Source organism: Sciurus carolinensis, chromosome 13, assembly GCF_902686445.1.
Source record: "Sciurus carolinensis chromosome 13, mSciCar1.2, whole genome shotgun sequence".
Taxonomy (NCBI): domain Eukaryota; kingdom Metazoa; phylum Chordata; class Mammalia; order Rodentia; family Sciuridae; genus Sciurus; species Sciurus carolinensis.
This window is the reverse complement of record NC_062225.1, coordinates 64,435,019-64,456,951: the sequence shown is the minus strand read 5'-3', so window position 1 is coordinate 64,456,951 and position 21,933 is coordinate 64,435,019. Positions and strand designations below refer to the sequence as shown.

Below are 21,933 nucleotides of genomic sequence, written 5' to 3'. Positions count from 1 at the left end.
TGACGCGTGACGTACTTCCCTGTGGGGGCGTGTCACCTCGCGGAAGTCGCTGCAAACCCCGCCCCCGGGGCGGGGTGTGGCCGCTTGAGAAGGTCAGCATGAGAGTACCCGTCAGGTCTGCCTTGCGGTCGCTGTGGGACGCAGCGCGCCCTGGTAAGCGTTGGCTCCGCAGAATCCCGGCTGCCGTGGAGATAGCTCGGAGCGCCTCGGTTGCTCGTTTGGGGTCTCTCGGGGCTCAGGGACTCACCTTCAGCCAGAAGGCGCTCGGGGCCGGAGACCCGAGTCCCTCCGGACACGAAATGGCTGTGAGATCGTGGACGAAGTGCGTGCCTTCTCTGCGCCTCTTGGGCGCGGTAATTCGCGTTCTGGGCTCGGGTTAGCGGAGCTGCCTTGAAACTTCAGGCTGCTTGCACGTGCAGATACTGAGATTTGAAATGGGGCCCATTTAACTTGTGTTTTTTAGTCATTCCCTGCATTTGGAGAGGGAAATACTTCAGCTCTGGGAATGTGCCGGTACAAAACAACCGGGTGACCCCGATGCAGCGGCATCTTATGTACAAAATAAAGTCTACTGGCCCCATCACCGTGGCTGAGTATATGAAGGAGGTGTTGACCAACCCAGCCAAGGTATGGGTTTGATTCCTCAGAATGGGGAGGCCGGGCTTTTCCCGTTCTAAGGACTGCCATGGGTTTTTGATCTGAATTTCCTTGTCAGCTCTACAGATCCATCTGGTGAAAACCTGTATGTAGTTCTTTGTTTTAGACTTTTTTCACTTTTTGCTGGGTTCACTGTGATAATCTGTAGAGTTCTGGGATTGGTTTGACCTATTGCTGTTGGATGTGGTGGAGTGACCCAAGTATACAGAGGTTTTCTAAAGGCAGGGATACTTGAATACTTGTGAACAGTACTACAAGACAGGCGGCTTAGACTGGTGTGGTGGTAGCAGACAGAAACGGGGTGAAAGGTGAGTGGTCTAGAAACAGAACTTGGACTCAGCGTCTGCTGAGTGTGGAAGGGTGAAGGAAAGGAAGGAGTCAAGACCGATTCCTAGATTCTTAAGCAGTTGGTTATGGTGATGATTTCTATTGAGGTTAAGATGGAGAAAGCTAGGTTTGAAGGGGCACTGAGGAAGAGGGTCTACATCAGGAGCTGCATCTTACACATACCGTGTTGACAATGACATCCAGGTGGAGATAGTAAGTAGGCAATTAGCTATAGTAGTCCAGAGTTTAGGAGAAAGTTTAGGTCTATGTATGTGAATTTGGTTGTCATCAGTGTATAGATGGTGTTTAAAGCCAAAGAACTGGGAAGTATGTACTACAAAAAGAAAGATTTCCAAAATTAAGATTTGGAGTAACTCTAAAATTTAGTGTTGAGGTTAACCTAAGGACCCTTAAATGGAAATTGGGGGGGGGGGGTTTGTGAACTTGAATTGAAAAAGAAAACTACTACTTCATTTTCATTAACTTCTAACAGTAATTTAGTATTTCTTCAGTTATGAACAGGAACAACCAGTAATATCCCACAATATCTGTGACTTTATCATTAGTGGAAATCACTGATATCATAATATAGATCCCAGGTGTTTTGAAATACCATTGTGCTCATTCCTATTAAAAACTTAGTTAACAGGTCTTTGGTTTGATTTTTGCCTTTTAGTAAACTAATAAAGAAGTATATATATTTTATCACAAATTTATTATTTTAACACTTGATAAGTATTTTTAAGTTGATTTTTACAATTCTATATATTTTAAGTTTTATGCATTTAAAAACACTGAGGCAGGAGGGGTAGGCAGTGTCTTACTGTGTTGGATTGTGGGAGCAGGAAGGGGAGGAAAAGTAGGGAGGACAGATGGAACACAGCATGGCTAAAAAATTGAGGTATAATTGTTTTTATCAGTTTTGCAAAATCAATACTACTTGGTAAAATTTAGGTAAAGACACTGCCTATTTAGTACAGAGACCTTTGATACTTGAATTGTTTGATACTTTGAATTGTTTTGTTTCTTATGTAAGATTTTGAAAGAGTGTTTTAAAAAGGCTTATTTGAAAATTAATTTTTCTCCATTTTCTCTTTTTACTCAGGGATATTATGTACATCATGACATGCTAGGAGAAAAAGGAGATTTCATTACTTCACCTGAAATAAGTCAGATCTTTGGGGAGGTAATACCCTATGTAAACTATAAAAGAAACTATAATGTTTAATATCAAACATTTGAGAACAGATCGAGTTGTACTGGTATATAATAGTATTTTACAGGTTTTTTTTTGTGTGTGTGATTCATCAAAAGTTTTAATTTTTTTAGGGGGAATAGGGAGACAATAGAAGAAAATGGTAGTGAAGACATTTGAAAAATTTATACTCAATTGTAGAAAAGGAAATGAGGTGAGAGGGACAAAGAGAAGGAAAGATGGTGAAAGTAAAGAGGCTGGAAGAGGAGAACAGAGGAAATATTAGAATGGAAGCAGGAAGAGAGGAAAGACAAAAAAAGAACACTGAAGAATTGTAGAATCAAGATGAGCTCTAAAGTTCCTAGTCATGATTTATCCATAGTTACAGAAGTCTTCTTTCCACTAAAATAGAATTTTAATTCATTTATTTCCATAAAGTACCTTTGGCAATTTAGAAATAATAAATTGTATACAAGTAGAACTAGAATACAGGTATTGAAAAACTAATTATATCTCAGTCTTATATTTATAAAATCATGTGAGTATGAAGAAATGGTATAATGGCATTTCATATGTCTGTTTTCAAATCTGATAAACTTTCTGAAAGTGATATCCTCTTAGTTATGTCACGGGGCCTTTTACAGTGAAGGCTGTCTTATTACTTTCTCCTAGTGTTAAGCTTTCTACATGGTGTATATTATGACAGTCCTGATGAAGTTCCTCTGTGTGTGTGTGTGTGTGTGTGTGTGTGTGTGTATACCTATCAAATAATAGGGTTATTTGCAAATATTTTGCTTTCTGGCATAAAGTGCATATTTATGAGGAGTTTTATATTTTCTTTACTACTTTATAATGCTTTGTGTTTTTCCCTGTCATAGCTAATAGGAATATGGTTCATTAGTGAATGGATAGCTGCTGGAAAAAGTGCAGCTTTCCAGCTGGTGGAACTGGGCCCAGGTCGGGGTACTCTCACAGGAGATATTTTGAGGGTAGGTAATAAAAAAAAAATGTAAGTCACATGAGATTAATCTTAGCATAAATGTGTTTGAATACTTCATTGATTCCCTCAGCATTCAGTCCTACCTCCTTAATCTTACATTTCTCAGCTAAAATACAGTAATGTCAGAATAATATAATGGATCATCTTTACTTACTGTAAGCTTAAAAATGGTAGAGAGAATGTTAAAGCTAAAATTATGAAACACTTGAAGACGTTATGGGAGAGTATATTTATCTTCTGAGTAGGGAAGATTTTTTTAATTATATAAAAAGCAGAAGCTGGGCTAGGAATGTAGCTCAGTGGAGTGTTTATCTAGCATTTGCAAGGCCCTGGGTTCAATCCCCAGCAGCACAAAACCAAACAAACCAAAACACCCAGAAGCCATAAAGGAAAAGAGTAATAATTTAATTTCGACTATATTAAAATTAAGAACTTTTTGTTACTTAAAGAAATTAGGAACTTCTTGTTTTTTCAAAGACACTATAGAGTGATAAAATAAGCCAGAATAGGACAAGTTATTTCTAACACATATAACCAACAAAGAAATAGTTATAATACATAAAGAACTACTTTAAATCAATAAGCGTATAACAGATAACTAAATAGAAAGATCAGGCCAGAGATGTGAACAGGTAATAAGAGAAAATTCTAATGACTAATAAAAAGAAAAAGGTGCTCTGTCTCTGATAGTTAGGAAATGGAAATTAAAATCAGTGATGTAGCACGGTAACCCTTACCAGGTTTGAAAAAATTAGAAGCCAGGCATGGTGATGCACACCTGTAATCCCACCATTTTAGGAGACTGAGGCAGGAGGATTACATTTTGAGACTAACCTCGGCAACTTATTGAGACTAGGGGTATAGCTTAGCATCCTGGATTTAGTCCCCAGTACCAAAAAAGCAAAAAGAATATTAGAAACTCTGGCAGTACCAAGTGTTGGTTAGGATTGGGATATGTGGAGCAGTAGTAAATGATACATATTTGATGATACAAATATATTTTGTAATATTCATAAAGAAAAGTCTAAAAGAAGTGAACTGGACAATCAGAATGGTAGTGACTTCTAAGGGTAGAGGGAGAATATAAGGGCTTTAGAGACTAGGTTTTATCCCATTTCTTTAAAGTGGATATTCTTTATTAGTCTATCTAGTACTTCATAAAAACATTTAAAGAGCATTATTGTTTATTGTACCAGGCAAATCATAATTAAACTTTTGTAGTTTTTAGTATTTTGGAACCCATTGTACCTGGCAATTCAATACAAAAAATAAAATGTACTCATTATAAATTTATACACACACACACACACACATTTTTTTTTTTTTCTTTTGGTACTGGGGATTAAACCCAGAGCTGCTTTTTACCACTGAGCCACATCCCCAATCTTTTTAAAATTTTAGACAGGGTCTCACTGAGTTGCTTAGGGCTGTGTTAAGTTACTGAGGCTGGCCTTGTGCTTATAATCCTCCTGCCTTAGCCTCCTGAGTTGCTGGGATTAGAGGCATGCACAACTGTGTCTGGTTATAAATTTACATTTCTTGATGCTATATAAATTTTGATTGAATTAGGAATTGGAGGAATTTTTGAAAGAAAATTTATAAGCATCTGATAAATAAGAATTTTGAGTATATCAAATTTGGGGAGAAAAAAAGAACAACATTGCTGATTTAAATTTCCAGGGTCTGCTCTATTTAAATTGGCAGTCATTTGCATGCGAAATATTTTAATAAGATTTTCAAGTAATATTTTCTTCAAGTATTTAAAAAAAATCAGGTCCACCACCCTTAAAATGTACAAGAGATGTTTCTCTAGATCAAGTCATAAGAACTTTTAAGAATCTACATCGTGTACAACCATAGAAATGAAATGATGTACCCCATTTGTGTACAATGAATCAAAATGCAGTCTGTAAAAAATAAAAAATAATTTTTAAAAAGTCAAAGAATTTAAAAGAGATGTTAAAAAAATAGCCAAAATACTGCTTACCTGTATTTTCATTTTGATATTACTTTTGAGATATTTTTCTCTTGGGAAGTTTTTCCATGTATAATTCTATATCAAAATTGCATTTTGGAAAAATCATCTCATTCAAATGAATAGTCCGTTTCTATACATTCATATCTCAAAAGTAGGAGGCAAATATCCAGTAAAAATTAAATTCAAATAAAACTACTGTTGTACTTTGTTTTTGCCATTAAATTTTTAGCTTTAAATGACAGGTAAAATATTGATATTTTTCTTTTCCTGCTGTTTCTCACAGTAAAAAAAAAAAAAAAAAAAAGAAAAATTTAAAACTGAAAATTGGAAACATTAAGAGTTAGGCTGTCTTTGAATGGCATTCAAATTTGATTCCCAGAGGATACAGTTTAATCATCTCAAAGACAAGATTATTTTATACAGGTCTTTTTTTTAGATTTCATAATCTGAAACATTGTTTTTATTGGATGCCAAATCTTTTTTTAATTTGTTAATCATAATTTATCATTAAGAAACCAAATTGTGCTCTCTTCATTTCTTATATAGATTACTCCTAATAAGTAGTAGACTTCTGGAGAGTGGCTTGGGTCAGAAACAAATTTTTCTGAGGGAAAAAATTACTTATATTGTGACATGACTGAATTACTGTAGTTAAGTGGATAGAAAGCCTAAAATTTACTTACATGTTGTTATCTTGCCAATCTTTTTGTATGTAGGTGTTCAGTCAACTTGGATCTGTGCTGAAGAACTGTGATATTTCAATACACTTGGTAGAGGTGAGCCAAAAATTAAGTGAGATTCAAGCACTGACACTGACTGAAGAGAAGATCCCCTTAGAGCGAAATGCTGAATCCCTAGTATATATGAAGGGTGTTTCTAAGTCTGGGATTCCAATCTCCTGGTACCGAAATCTACAGGATGTTCCAAAAGGTAATTACTTTACGTTGAATAATGAAAGATTTTTTATCACAACTCCTCACAAAAGTGATAGCTGAACATAACCTTTTACAGCAATATAGTAGATAATTGCTGCCAAAACCCTATTACCTATAGAGAATAGCTTCTTTTTTTTTTGCCCCCCTAGAAAAGAACAGTGTAATAGAAGATAAAATTGTCTAACATTAAGGAGCAATTTATTTTGTGTAGTCTTATAAAAAAACAAACCAACAAAAAGACCCCAAACCAATCAAAAACCAAAATGTGAATCTCCATTGTATTCTTTAGTATTTCTCTGCAATTACAATGGTACTAATTATGAAGCAGCCCAAGACAGCAAGGTCTGAAGGAAGCAGTATTAGTAGATGGGTTTAGCTTAATTAGTTAATCTTTTGACAGTCTTTACTTACCTAAAGGCAAGGTGTGGTGGTAGTGATCAGAAACCTTTTGAATTTTAGCTCAAACCTAAAATCTTGGGCAAGAAACCTAAAGTCATTTCTACATTCAGTCTTGTCAGTTGATTGTATGAAGTTTGGAATTCCTTCCTGCTAACAACTTTTGAGTTTTAATTTCTTTTAGGCCTTGTGATGAATAGATTTAATTGATAATTCAGGTATGAAAGTGCTCTGACCTTGTTATGTGGAAAATGAGAATAGTAATATTATTCCTTTCTGTATTCTATAAATTTTCCATCAAAAAAGAGGATAAATTTTTTGTAGTGATGATTATAGAAGTATCTCAGGTTCCCATACTGAAGAATGGGCATTTTCTTTTTTACAGTTAATGTTTAAAAACAATTGCCTTAAAATGCTGAATCATTAATTTTTTTGTTTTCTGTTTTTAAATAGGGTACAGCTTTTATCTTGCACATGAATTTTTTGATGTTCTTCCTGTGCATAAATTTCAGGTATTGAAGGAAAAAAAAGTCATGTTTATAATTAAATAATGAATGGTCTTGAGTTGCAAGAATGAACATTTTCAGTGCTTATGATGAACATTACTTGTTGGAGTTATTTTTTTTTTTATTTTTATTTTTTTAAGTACTGGGGATTGAACCCAGGGGTGCTCTGTTACTGAGCTACATCCTCAGCCCTTTTTATTTTTTAATTTGAGACAGGGTGTCACTAAGTTGCCCAGGCTAGACTCCAACTTGTGATCTTTTTGCTTCAGCCTCCCAGGTTACTGGGATTACAGGTGTTCTTCACCACAACTGGCTGTTGAAGTTATTTTTAACTGTTATTTAGAACTTTGATGAACATAAATAAATAAAAAGCAAAGATGAAATATTAACTACAATTCTTATTTGGGATGTTAAAAATTCTTTAATTCTGGGAAATGGAGATACATTTAGATAATTCTACATAGTCAAAAACTCAGTGTTATATTTAGGTATGAGGAGAAAGCTAACAGTTATTTTGGGAAAGGTGTTTTGAGAACTTGCAAAAATTTGTTCTTATGTGTTACTTTGTTTAGAAAACACCACAAGGATGGAGAGAAGTATTCATTGATATTGATCCACAAATTTCTGATAAATTGAGGTTTGTTTTGGCTCCTTGTTCCACCCCTGCAGAAGCCTTCATACAAGTACGAATATAGTTTTTTCTTCTTCAAAGTTTCTCTTATTGCTAACAGGCTATTCAAAATCTTCTGAATACTGTTTTAGAATTTTTTCACAGGATGAATTGCTAGCAACACATGAGATGCTTTTTCCTGGCAGTGAAAGTACAGAGGATCTAGAGTCAGAATAGGTTAAAACAATTTAAAATGTTTCATCTTAAATGTCAACTAATAAGAGAGAAAGCTAGTAAGCTCTAAATCATCCAAGTCCCTCACTTTCCCTGTACATGTGTTCTTACTCTTAAATGGTGATATACTATCTACAGGAAGAGTTGCTTGTCTATGAAGGTAGTATATTATAGGTCATAGAAAAATAACAGTACAGATCATATTTTTGAGTACTTTGTATATATTACTCTGTATTTTCTTATTTAGCTTTTAAAGCAACTGTTGAGTATCCCTGTCTTTGGGTATTCTGTGGCTTTCCCCCCATGCTTCCACCAAATCCAAATTTGATTCTAGACTGCCAGAATAGATTTACCGCAGCATTCTATTGACCTGAAGGAATACCAGACGACCATATCTACCTTGGAGTTGTGTTTAAAGGTCCAAAAGTACCCTATACTTGGGCACGTCTAAGGTTTCAGAACACCTTTTTTTTTTTTTTTTTTTTTCACTTAAGTGAGGGGGAAAAAAAAAAAAGAAAGCTTTCTATTTTATGGACAGCAATTAAGAATTTCCTACCTCAGAAGTTATCAGTTTTAAAAGCACAATTGCTTTTAAGTATACACCTGTGAATTAAAATTGTAAAGTGTAAGTTAAAATATCAGACTAAATATTTTTTTTTTTTTTTTTTTTTTTTTAGTTACTGGGGATTGAGCCCCAGGGGCACTCAACCATTGAGCTACATCCCCAGCAATATTTATTGTGAGACAGGGTCTTGCTAAATTGCTGAGGCTGCTAGAACGTGCAATCTTCCTCCTGCCTTAGCCTCCCAGGTTGCTGGGATTATGTGGTGTGTGCCACCACACCTGGCACCTTATTTCATAGTCCACCTAATTTTACCTGAATGACAAACATAAAGCTATCAAGAGCTAATTGTGACCTTGGGAGTTGTGATTCTTTTTAGTTCTTAACTTGGTTAGCATTTATGAATGAGGCAGTTTTCTCTTTTCACTTGAATGGGGTGAATGGTGGTGCCATCTGTTTTGTTGAAGAGCAGTCTAAAGTGATTAAAACAGCCCAGTAAGCTGAGGTGTGTCAGCTGATGCCTGAAGAGCCTTGCTTCATGATTTTTATAGCATCATCATAATTTATTTAATAACACTAGGAGGTAAATGATTTATTATTTTATTTAATCCTCACAATAAACCTACAGTACATATAATGAGGTAAAAGACTGAGGAAGGTTAAACAACTTATGTACCAATCAGCACTTAGAGGAGCTGAGGTTCAATCCAAGACTGTCTGACTGTACACCTGTTATGCCTGTGACATCTGGGCAGGTCATTACTTCATTTTTTTAAAAATATTTTTTTAGTTGTTGATGGACCTTTATTTTATTCATCTCTTTAATATATGGTGCTAAGAATTGAACCTGGTGCCTCATACATATGAGGCAAGTGTTCTTCCACTGAGCCACAACCTCAGCTCTTCATTACTTCATTTTTAATAGTGTTAGGAGGGAGCAAAAGTTAATGTATGATTTTATCATGAAAAAAATACCAAATTTGCAATCATCTGTGGTGTCAGTGAAACTTCATATATACTAGAAAAGTTGACAAGTGTATTTGTCATTATTTAATGTCATTTTATTGTCCCTTCACTTTTAAAGCTAATAAGCACTTCCTGTGGACCCTTAAGTCAGTAGTTGAACATGTTGAGTAATAAGGGCCTTGGGTATATTGACATATAGTGTGCAAGCTAATGCCTCTAGATACAGGGCATATCATTGAGATACTTTCTGCTCAAAAGAAGACATTGTAATATACTTGCTCACTACAATTGTTTTGTTATATTGGGTTTGTATTATTTGCTCTTTTAGCACAATTTTTTGAGCCTATTAATGCTAGGCACTGTTCCATGTAGACCAGAAATCCCTTTCTTATGCTTTCAGCACAGTGGAGTATGTTTGATTACAATGTGAAAGTACTTTTACAATAAAAAGGGATAATATACTTTGCCATCTGGTGGGTTAGAAGGGCACATCCCTTTTAAAGAGATTAAAATATCTATAAACTTAGTGGATAGCATCAGAGAGTCAGTTTTGTATAATAAAAAGGACATCATGTGAAATGTTTAGTGTAGAGGACATAGTCATATTGAAAAGGAATTTATTATAAGCATTTAAGAAATGCTTATTGTAAGAAAAACGTGAAAAACCTTAAGGAAACATTTCGTTTTGATTCTTCCAACTATTCCCTCACCAGCAAGATGAAACAAGGGATCACATTGAAGTGTGTCCTGATGCTGGGGTTATTATTCAGGAACTTTCTCAACGCATTGCATTAACTGGAGGTGCTGCACTGATTGCTGATTATGGCCATGATGGAACAAAGACAGATACCTTCAGAGTACGTGATTGATCAGAATTTCATTTTTAAATTTGAAGCTCATTTAAGATCTTTGCCTTATCTGGTTTTTACATTGCCTGGCATTGTTGTATTGTTATTTTAGAACTAATGATTCATATTTTAATTATCTTTAACCCTAGATCTTATTCCTAAGCCCACTGTCCAACTGTCCATTGAACAGAGTTTGAATTACTTGGTTTCTTTAGTTACAGAATCTGTTTGCATATATTTTAGTAAGCATCTGAATAATACAAATGGAAGTATTCCTTCAGGTTCTTAAACTTTTCTGCCTTGCCTTCATTAAAAAATGCCATTTCTTTTCAGATTTAACCTAGGTACATAATCAAACTTTTTCTTTAATTTTTAACGTCTTTTTTTCCCTCTGCAAATGTATTCCTTTACCCTTCCTAAACATCCTTAATGTTTTTTGAATATGATCAATTCTGTTGTATATTATTTAATCAAACATTTAACTAGATATTATTTGTCATTTTCTATATCTGTGGTTCTTAATTTCTAACTTATTATAAATAAGAATAACTTAAAAAGGTTAAAAATGCTAATCTTTTTCTCACCTCCAAAATTTTGATTAACCAAGTCTGAATGGAGTCTAATAATGTTCAGGTGATTTCAGGTGCACATGGTTGATAGATACACTTTGTAAAACAGTGCCAAAGTTCTGATAACCTGAATTAATCTAGAGAATTACTGAGGTCTCCTCTATTCCATCACAAGTATTAATGAAAATAATGTTAAATAACTTTATGTTAAAGGCAGCATCTTTAGACACTCCAACTTTGCTTTTTATGTTGGGTTTTCCATGTTAGTATCTCATTGAAGAAAGTGTGCTATTGCATTGAATCTTATCTTAAAAACAAATTTAGACCATATTTTCCTTTTAAACAGATGCTATATAAAAATTTGCTAATATAATAGTGTTTTAAAGTCTTGATTATGACAGCTATAAAAGGGTAGAAACTCATTTCTTTATGTTTAAGGGGTTTTGTGGCCACAAGCTTCATGATGTCTTAACTGCCCCTGGAACAGCAGACCTTACAGCTGACGTGGACTTCCGTTATTTGCGCAAAATGGCACAAGAAAAAGTAGCCTCTCTGGGTCCAGTAGAACAAAAAACATTTTTAAAAAACATGGGTATTGATGTTCGGTTGAAGGTAATGGTTTATTTTATTTCATTGTCACTAAATTGATTAATTCCATAGTATTTCAAAAATTATTTTTCTTGGGTTCATTTGACCTTAACATTTTTGTAGTTAATATTTTTGCAGCTCCTAGGTATTGTAGTCTTTTTAATAGTGTAGAATTTATTGTAACCAGAGAGCTGGAGGGTGGAACAACCTGGTAAGTTTCCACATGAGGTAGAATTAAGGGTTCCTATTCATTAAGAAAACCACATTCAGGGGTGTGAATGTTTAAAACTACTTTCCAAGGACACTTTAAGCCTCACAGAACAAATCATCAGTGGATAGTTGTTAAAAGTGCAAATCCACAGGTTTGGGTCACAGCAACCTGCATTTTTAATAAGCACCCTTTGATCTTTTAGGTAATTAGAAATCACATTTTGAGCACTGAAATATTTAAGAATCTGTATTGTTCCACCTACCTAGGAATTCCCTTTCTGGTTACTTTTGCTAAGAAATTTTTTCTTTTCAGGTTCTTTTAGATAAATCTGATGACCCATCAATGAGACAGCAATTACTTCAGGGATATGATATGTTAATGAATCCTAAGAAGATGGGAGAAAGATTTAACTTTTTTGCCTTGCTACCTCATCAGAGACTTCATGGTGGAAATCATCAGGTGAACGCACAGCAGACAAAACCCTCTGCATCACCTGTAGCTGGGTTTGACGAACTTACCTGGCGGTGACATTTCAGTTTGGACCTTTTCTATCCCTCAGTTGGCCTAAGAAATCAAAATAAAGGGAATATATTTTATGTGTTGAAGGTAAACAGATGGTTTGAGTATTTTATTTATAGCCAATAAAAATAGCCTATAGAATAATCAGAATTACAGATCTTTTAGGGTTGTAATGGACTCTTGGTGCAAATGTGTGCTCTTAACTTACTGAAGTAATTAGGTTATTGAGAAATTGAGTTTCCTTAATAAAGCTAGTTGCTACTTTCTATTTAATATTAAAAAGTTACACATGAGGACTTGATTGGTTTAACAGAAGTTGGAAAAAACAAATAATTGTTTCCAAGGAACTGATTAAACACATCTGTATTTTATTTTAAAAGAGGAGGTAAAGCAGTATATTCTGAAATAGAAAAATCTCTTTTAAGATTTAGTAAGTAAAAAAATACACAAGCTGGACACAGTGGTGCATACCAATAATCCAGCGGCTTGGGAGGCTGAGGCAGGAGGATCACAAGTTCAAAGCCAACTTACGAGACTCTGTCCCCCCAAAAAATAAATAAATAAAAAAGTGGACGGAGGGCTGGGGATGTAGCTCAATGGTTAAGTGTCCCTGGTTTCAATGTCTGGTACCAAAGAATGAAAAAATAACTAGAATATGCAAAAGTTTCTATAGTTATGTTTCCATTTTTGTTGAGGGAGAAAAGCTACATATGTTAATATTTCTAAGTGTTTTCATAGAAACTAATATAATAGTACAAACTTTTGTACTTAAATAGAAGTAGTGAGTGCAGAATGCCCAGTAATCACTATTAAATTTCTCAATCTGGAAATGGGTTTGAGAAGTGGGGAGAGACTTGGTATTTGAATTTCTCACCTATGCTTCTATAGATAAGTCAAAATAGGGTTTAAAAGAATTTTAAATTATGAAAGAGTAAAAAATCCCAGTAAACTTGTACCTGAAATAAGAGAGTAAATTTAAACAAACTAAGAGGAATAATTTTCTACATGGAGCTAATTCTGTTATTTTCAGAAAAGTGTCAAATTTTAGTTCCACATTAGGTTCTCATTTTGTGGTTCACAGAACTTTTATATTAATGCTAGGAACATAGACTTTCTAAGGAAGTGTATATTAGCAACACAAATTTACAAGTAGATTAAAGAAAAAAATACTAGCGATGTTGTGAACTTATGGCTTAAATACAGTGGAAGTTCATGGGTAGAGTGATGAACTAGTGATTTTTCTTGCTACTTCTGCTTAAATGAGAAGAACATTAGTATTCTGTATCTCACTTGAAAGTCAGGGGAAATTAAGACCTTATCTTTTAAATGCTGCCCAGCCTTAGGCCATTTCTAGTTACTCTTACTCTCCATATTTATTTTCTTTTTAAAGATGAAAATGCCCATAGTTGCCTCCTCCCAAACATGTAATAGTTTTTATAATTAAGGGGGAAGAGTCATTTAGTGGCTTATAACTCAAATCCTAGAAAATTAATTTTGATAACTAGGTATTTAATTTTTTTCTAAATCTTCTGGTAGGTCACAGTAATTGAATATTTGGTGGTACGGAAACATTTACAATTACTCTAAACTTCCATTCCAAGAAAAAAACCCTCTAGATAATTACCTTAAATGTACTACATACCAGTGTAATGAAGGATTTTTGGCAGATAAATAAATTCTTTTAAATATAGCTTTAGTTCCATTTACAAATGCTATTTTCATAATTTTTCTGTGACCAAGGCCTGGGAAAATGCAACAAAGTATAATTTTCTTTGGATATTTCTGCTAGAGATAGGCTAAGATAGGAAAGGTATAGTGATACAGAAATACATTTTATTATCAAGCTTCTTAGAGCATATTTACAAAAAGTGGGATGTAACAAAAAATATAAAAATGTATTGAAGAATGTCATTATAGACTACTTTGTACATTATCAAATGTTTCTAGCAATTATTCCTTATACAAACACAATTTCAAGACAAAGGTTATGCAGGTTATACAGTATCTGGAGTAATTACTCAACTCCAGATTATCTGACAGTGCCCTTACAAAATTTTTTAGAAAACTTAGGCATTTAACAAAAAGAGTGCAATTAATTTCATGGCTTGTAAAGTTTGATTATATACGAATAGCAAACGAACATTCCAGTTAATTTTCACCTTATGCAGTAAAACCACAGTAGTGACTCAAAGTTTTTCTGTTTTGTGCACTTTTATATAAACAGATTTTGGAGAAATTTGGGGAAGCCATCCTCTAACACAGGGAAAAATCCGAAAAGTTTTCTCTAATTTGGTTTAATCTTTGCAACTGCCCTGTGAGAACAAATTAATGACATGTGGAATATCTCTCGGCAATAAAATATATCCACAAAGGATAGCATACAGTATAATGGCCAGCAGGGTTAAGAGGGATTCTAGACCTGTACTCCCAGTGGTTGAGAGGCTGAGGATCTTGAGTTCAAAGCCAGTCTCAGCAACTTAGTGAGACCCTAAGCAACTCGGTGAGACCCTGTTTCTAAATAAAAAACAAAACAGGGCTGGGGATGAGGCTTCAGTGGTGGAGTGCCTCTGAGTTCAATCCCCAGTACCTTAAAAAAAAAAGAAAGAAAGAAAAAGAGGGATTCTGGGGAGATTCTGCCTGGGTTCATATTCACATACTAACTGTATGAACTTCAGCAGCTAATTTCCTTGTGCCTCAGTTTCTTCATGTGTAAGATGGGGTTCATAATTTACCATGTGGTGTTGTGAGGATAAATTAAAACATAAAGAACTTAGACTATATAACCACTGCATAATGTTTCTATTCTCTCAAGGATATTTTTGTTGTAGGTTCAACAGTAGCTTTTGGGATCTCTAAAGGCCCTCTCAGTCTTAGTCTGTTGATACAAGATCATTCTTTTCCTTTACTACTTATTCAATGGGCAATGGATAATATTTTTATAATTTTGATATTACTGAGTACATTCATTCATATCTGATCTTTGTAACCACTGAGGAAAGTAGAGGAAAGAACTGTGGTCTTCATTTTATCAACTGAAGACTCAAAACAGGCTGCTGTCTACCCAGGCCAACAAAAGTAATAAATAATGGAGCCAAAGACTTAAACCCAGATTTTCTGACTCTGAATTTTTGCTTTTAGAGTGAGGAAGAAGGAGAACAAACAAACAGGGGTCACAGTGATTACTGAAAAATGAAGAAACAAAAAGCTACTATATATATTTTTTAAAAAATGGATCCCAAATCTTAAATTTTCTTTGGGAAAAATAGAGCTTGAACATCCCTAATCTGTCTCCCCCAGTGCTGGGAATCAAACCCAGTACTGTGTGCATATTTGGCAAACACTAACACTGAGCTCAACATCCCTAATCTGAAAGCAATGCAGAGCTCAAGTTTCGGATTTCAGAGCATTTCAGATTGCCCGATCAGGGATGCTCAACCAGTAAAGTTTTTGTAAATATAGTAAAATCCAAAAAAAAAAAAAAAAAAAAAAAAAAAAAAACCCAAATCTGAAACATTTCTGATCCCAAGCATTCCAAATAAGGGATTTTCAACCTTTATTAGTAACTATTTTAAATAGCTGGCTGCTGGAGCTGAATGTAAAAAGAAGTACTTACTCCATTCTTTCATTTGCTGGGCTGATAACACAGCCCAACCCTCATAAACTGAGTATTTCATGTCTATCCCACCCACAACCTCCCAAATTGCTCAAAATAAAATACTGATTTAAAAACTCCAGATACTTGCAAACCCTCCAATATGCTGAGGGAAGAAAAAGGGATACTGTTTGCTATATAGTGATGCTATAGATAGCATTAACTGACCTACACTTTTAGTATATATTTCTTTTCTCCCTCAAATTATTCAATCTTGGGTAAAAATATCAATTATGTAATTGAAGTTCAGATTTGCACCCATGCAGTGCTGGGATACAGTGTGGCATCACGATGGTGTCAGGTGGGAACATCAGTGTTTAGCAGCAGAACTGAGCTACACAAAGGCACACATAACCACACAATACTTAACACCAGCAGTTCCTACTCCTACTTTTTGTAACACCAATCATTCCGAATTATCTTAGTAGTTACTGAAAAATACTCACAAAAGATGACAGTTCGGGGCTGGGGAGATAGCTCAGTCGGTAGAGTGCTTGCCTTGCATGCACAAGGCCCTGGGTTCGATCCCCAGCACCGCAAAAAAAAAAAAAAAAAGATGACAATTCATTTTTATGGAGAGCGTTGCAGGTCCAAAAAAGTAAGGAATCACTGCCTTAGAGTCTTAACTGATGTAAACAAGAAAGGTAAAACAGCTGGCTCTCCATAGGCATCTAGGAAAAATGCTTCAATGCCTCTATGGTCCATTAGACAAACATTTAAAAAACCTTATAGTAAATCACATACTGTTAGCCTCACAGTTATTGCTTCAATGCAAATCTGTTTAGTAATCAACTTTACAATCCTTGTATGATTTAGTCAAGCTATGGTAGCTTGCCTTTAATAAAAAATGATGTAAGATCAGGAAAGGGAAGATAAATTAAGTGGCATTATTGTACTGAAGTGAAGGAACAGGAAAAAATACAAAACCAGTTATTACTTATGCTATAAAAATTTATAGAAAACTTTCCCTTGATTCCATTATGTGTTATTACTCAGCTTCCCTTCCTGTACCTATGGATGAACTACAGTATTGGTTATCACCAATTCCTTATATTTCCTCATGTCTTTGCTTCCTTGCAGATGACAACATACAAATAATAGTTAGGAAGCAAAATATCAGTCCATAAAATGAAATTCTTCCTTATTGAAGTTAGCTCATTGAATAATTAAGGATCTTCTTCCATATCATCTGGATTAGGAGCCATAATGAAGTGCTTTGGGTATACAAGATTATGTGTATATGCATGTATTTCCCAGCGAGCATCATCACTTTCATGTGTAATGTAACGTTCTCCAATTCGAGTTTCAAATTCTCTAAGATCAAGCCACGTCTGGTAGTCCTAGAAAAAAATGAAAGGATTATGAACCATAAGATAAATACTGACCTTGTTTTTTTGTTTTGTTTTTTTGCGTAGCATCCTAGTTACAGAATTGACAATATCTACTCATAAGTTCTTGAATTAGAAAAGTTAAAGATACTTTTTTCAAATTTAGAGTCTCCATTAAAAGAAAATAACTAGTTTTTGAAATAAAAAAAAAATGGAAAAAAAAAAAAAAAAACTGGTCTCAGGCTTCTGAGGTAACTAGTAATAATCACTAAAACATATTGTTCTGTTAGAGGCCTAAACCTTACTCCTCAAAATAGGGGAAAGTGCTTGGAATCTCTTATCAGGTTAATTTATAATTGGTGAGCCTAACTATGATTGCATTTATTTTGAAACTAATTCTACTCTTCATTCCCTTTAAAATAGTTGTAAAACTTTGATCTCCTTACTATGAAACTTTGAATTGTCTTGTAATGAATCTATGTAATAACTCTTGGTGGAATCAATCCAAATATATTTTATTTTTAATTTTTTTATTTTTTGGAGGACGGGGGATTGAATTCAGGGTCATTTAACCACTGAGCAACATCCCAGCCCTTTTTTGTATTTTATTTAGAGACATGGTCTTACTGAGTTTCTTAGGGCCTCGCTAAGTTGCTGAGGCTGGCTTTGAACTTGTGATTCTTCTCCTCAGCTTCCTGAGTCACTGGGATTACAGCCATGCACTACCACTCCTGGCAATCCAAATATATTTTAAAGGGCTTTATTTTTTGTCTCCTCAATGCAAAAATGAACCTTTTAGTGAACATTTAAAATGAAACACACCTGACGAAATAGTATGTCATGTTAAATCTTATTAAAAAAAGTGAAATGAACACATAAGGTCTTATAAAAGGCTGTCACTGCTTTTAGTACATGGTAGTTTAATTGTGTATCAATACCATTTTTTTTTTGGTATTGAGGATAGAACCCAGTGATGCTTTACCATTGAGCTACATCACCAGTTCTTTTAATTTTGAGAGAGTTTCTTGCTAAGTTGCTGATGCTGACCTTGAATTAGTGATCTTGTCTAAGCCTCCTGAGTTGCTGAGATTATAGGCGTGTTATAGTGTGCTCAGCCTATCAATACCAATTTGGATGATATATTATGACTTCCAGAGATTCAATCATACAAATTCATCATCAAAGAGCACTTAAATTATTCTAAGAAACATGTAGAATCTGTTGATCTTATCTTATATAATAGAAATCACAGTGAACCATTCAAATGAGGATTGCTAAAGACATAAATATGTTTTTGTACCTGTAGCCAAGGATGACTAAGAGATTTGTCAACACTGTAACGTTTTCTCATCTTCACCTGAAGCAGGTTGTTTATCAAATCAATTGCTAAGGGAAAAGACAAGATTAGATACACAAATCTCAATGTGTAAAATACTCCAAACCTATGTCTCTTCCTGGAGGGCAGTTTAATCCACAGAAAAACAACACTGAGAATTTTTGCTTCTCAAGAACAGACTTGAACAATTAAAATGATCCATAAATATTAACTAAAGTGTCCCTAATTATTATTTACTAAGAAGGCAGTATAAAGTACACATTAAAAGTACACACTCTGAAACCAGACTGCCTAGATGGATATGGCCCTTTTTACACTTATTAGCAGTGTAATATTGGGTGTTACTAAGCTCTTCAGTGCCGTGGTTTCCTTATCTGCAAAATGAAAGTGTTGAGATGAACATCACTTTAATACATTTAAAGGTTTTAAAACAGTGTTTAGTACATAAGAGCTAAATGTTATTAACTAGTATTTCAAGACACATGAAACACTCTCCAATTTCAGGCTGATCTTCCCCACCACTTCCAAGACTATTTCTTGGTTTGGTCTGGGAAAGCAGCCAATGCCTTTGCCTTGCCTCTACAGATGAGGTTAGAACTTGTTCCCAAAAGTTCATACTCAACAGGTTTTAACAAATAGATTTGGGGTGTTTTGTGTATATGGTGAGATCTTGGCATACATATTTTATTATCTGGAGAAATGAGCCAATTGCAAACCAAAGGGGAGCTGAGCTGTTTGGGAGCAGAATAAGATGAAAGTAGTGTTTCCTGAAGATGGAATTGGCAGTAGTGACTAAGAGGAACCAGAAAAGAGAGTCTAATGGGTAGGACAGTTAAGAAGATACTTTAGTAGTTTTGAGTGAGGCATCTGGGGCCTGCATTTCTGTGATCCATGGGAATTATAAGAAAAATAATGATAGAAAAGACTGTCAAAGGAAGAAAAGGCTCAAAATTTTATAACTAAATAGGGAAGTCAGAAGAGACAGGCTGATTTGCAATCACAAAGAATTTTAGACTAAAGAGCACAGAGCCAAAACAATTTTTTTTTTTTTTACCTTCGCCAGATATTTCTCTCCATGGATTTGGTGGATACATAAATGCAGCATTTTGGATTTGGTCATTTATATCTTCATCCTCATTGAATGGAAATGTGCCACTGAGGCTCACATAGACAATGACTCCCACTGACCACATATCTAGAGAACGGTTGTAACCCTTACTTCTGAGAACCTCGGGGGCTAAGTATGCCGGAGTTCCTACTACAGATCTCCGAAATGACTTCTCACCAATAATGCGTGCAAATCCAAAGTCACACAACTTCACCTGGAAATGGAAGGATGATGTTAACTTCATATCGATCTATATGGAAGTATATGTAAATGTCTCTTCCTAAATATGATAATCGTTTCAATGCACTTACCAACGGTATTGATTATGAATACCAAACAACTGTAGATAGGGACACTGAAATATTTTCTCAGAAGGCAGATATATTTATAGCTCTGTGATACTAACATAGTATGAAGAGCTCCCCTAGTGCTTATTTCAAAAAACTTTTGTAGTCTACCTTCCAGCCTGCCAACTACTAGATTGATGCTACAGGGCTTCAGTGTTTTGATGAAATGGAGGGTACTGCATTTTCTCTTAAGGAGATAACTTTTCTGTTATCTGTGAGCAGGAACTGTTTCACTTCTGAGTCCTCAATGTCTGGTCACAAAAATACATTCAATAAATGCTGACTGTGACACACACCTACAATCCCAGATACTTAGGAGGCTGAGGCATGAAAGTTGCAAATTTGATGCTATCTTGCGCAGCTTAGTGAGACCCTGTCTCAAAAACACAAACAAAAACAAAAAAAGGGTGAGATCTGACAAATCCCTTGCAAGTAAGTTACAATATTTAGAAAACATTCTTTATTCTACTTGATCTAGAATCTCTCTTCCTAAAGACAATGTATATCAGCAAGTAAATAAACTAAGAAGTATTAAAGACAAATAACTGTTAATGTGAATAGAAGATGTAATTCTGGAGATTTCTCCAAAGAATAAGTGTAGCAGTGTTTTACATTACTATAGTACAAATTATTGCAAGTTAGTTGTTTAAATTTGAAAAATAATTGTATGTGAAGGCAGTCATAGTTACTACCAAGTCCTCTCAGGAAGAGTTCTGGAAGTATAATGACATTGGTAGAGCTCTAAACGCTTATCTTGCTGCCCATCTTTTTGTAGATTGTAGTGATTAATGACTCCATCTATGCTGAACAAGCAAATGCCAAGTACTTTCCAGTGGAAGTGCTCTGATTCACAAAGTGATTCAGAAAAAGCATTAAACTAAATTGAGAGAAAAGGAATTTAGTCTCTAGAAAACAGTGGTACAGACAGTGACTGGAGAACAAAGAGGTTAAGGTATATCAAATGCTGCTTTCTATTTTCTGGGATATGGACACTGATGTATGCTTTTATGAATGATACTCTGTCATTTTTTAATTTGGCTGTTATTGTATTTGAAGAGTAGGAGCACAAACCCTGAAGAAATGTCAACTCTCTCTTTTGGTTAAATGCCATGTTTTAGGTAATATCTAGATAAAGTAAAAATGCCTTGGCAGTTTGGCAGTTGAATAAAGAAGTGTGGCCATGGTTAGCATGTGAGGAAAAAAAAAAAAAAAAAAAATTCCCTGTTGCTCCTAATGGGAACACTGTGGATCACACAAGTAGAGATCAGAAAGTTGGAGTTTTAGCCTTTAGCTTCACAAGTGTACATCCTTTGCTTATACTATTATGAAGATTAAATGAAATAATATATGGAAGCAATTTATTTAAAACATTGCACCAATTACTAAGGAACTCTTTTTAATCTCACAATGATAGGGAATCAATTACTTTAACCACATGAGCTTTATAAAAGAACATGCTTACTTTTTTTTAATGTTAAAAAGCTTATTTCAGTAATACTATATGTCAACATTTAATCCTCAACAAATCAGCAAACCAGTGAAAAGAAATGGATATATATAGAGAATTCATTTTTCCTAGTTTCCTGCTTTAAAAGTGAAGTAGAATGATTTCTAAAAATATATCTTTTACTTCGAAAGACAGTTTGAGTTTGCACTTATAAAGTAAGATAGCTATGTGTTGTCCTTTTTCTAGCCATCTGACTACATTCTAGATGTACATAAATGATAGTTTGGCAACAGATATTTTAGTTGATTAGAGGAAATATCAATGACAATCATGAAAAACAATTTTAAGTACCACCACTAATATGTTTTTTAGTACAGTTGTTATAAAATTTGAATTATGATCTATTAAGTAGGTTGTGAGATAAATTTAGTTGATCAAAATCAACATTAAAAAAAAAGAACCTCAACTTTATTTAAAAAAAAAAAAAAATGGAGTATATCACACATAGCCAGGACACACACACACACACACACACAATATTGTTATGTGAGTATGAGCATCAATGGTGATGAGAAATGAAATTCTAATGTTGGTTTTGGTGAAAATGCTTAAAA

At 34.5% G+C, this 21,933-nt stretch overlaps 2 protein-coding genes across 6 annotated transcripts in view; one reads left to right on the top strand and one right to left on the bottom strand.

The window, feature by feature from the left end:
- Positions 1–4: 4 nt before the first annotated feature.
- Positions 5–21,933, top strand: part of Ndufaf7 (NADH:ubiquinone oxidoreductase complex assembly factor 7) — a 22,920-nt gene continuing 991 nt past the window's right edge. The window contains exons 1-11 of one of the 2 annotated variants that reach the window (XM_047522299.1): positions 5–153; positions 464–627; positions 2,090–2,170; positions 3,058–3,168; positions 5,874–6,087; positions 6,942–7,000; positions 7,567–7,677; positions 10,080–10,223; positions 11,222–11,395; positions 11,895–12,188; positions 19,481–21,933. The exon at positions 19,481–21,933 is cut by the window's right edge and continues 985 nt beyond it. In XM_047522299.1, the coding sequence (XP_047378255.1) occupies positions 99–153; positions 464–627; positions 2,090–2,170; positions 3,058–3,168; positions 5,874–6,087; positions 6,942–7,000; positions 7,567–7,677; positions 10,080–10,223; positions 11,222–11,395; positions 11,895–12,110 (1,329 nt within the window). In that variant the 5' untranslated portion in view covers positions 5–98 and the 3' untranslated portion in view covers positions 12,111–12,188; positions 19,481–21,933. The remainder of the gene's footprint in view (positions 154–463; positions 628–2,089; positions 2,171–3,057; positions 3,169–5,873; positions 6,088–6,941; positions 7,001–7,566; positions 7,678–10,079; positions 10,224–11,221; positions 11,396–11,894; positions 12,189–19,480) is intronic. The other variant, XM_047522300.1, reaches the window with a different exon arrangement.
- Prkd3 (protein kinase D3) overlaps positions 15,561–21,933 on the bottom strand; it is a 70,469-nt gene continuing 64,096 nt past the window's right edge. For all 4 annotated transcript variants that reach the window (XM_047522294.1, XM_047522295.1, XM_047522297.1 and 1 more), the window contains 3 exons: positions 19,472–19,739; positions 18,382–18,467; positions 15,561–17,093 (listed from right to left, as the gene is read on the bottom strand). In XM_047522294.1, the coding sequence (XP_047378250.1) occupies positions 16,920–17,093; positions 18,382–18,467; positions 19,472–19,739 (528 nt within the window). In that variant the 3' untranslated portion in view covers positions 15,561–16,919. The remainder of the gene's footprint in view (positions 17,094–18,381; positions 18,468–19,471; positions 19,740–21,933) is intronic.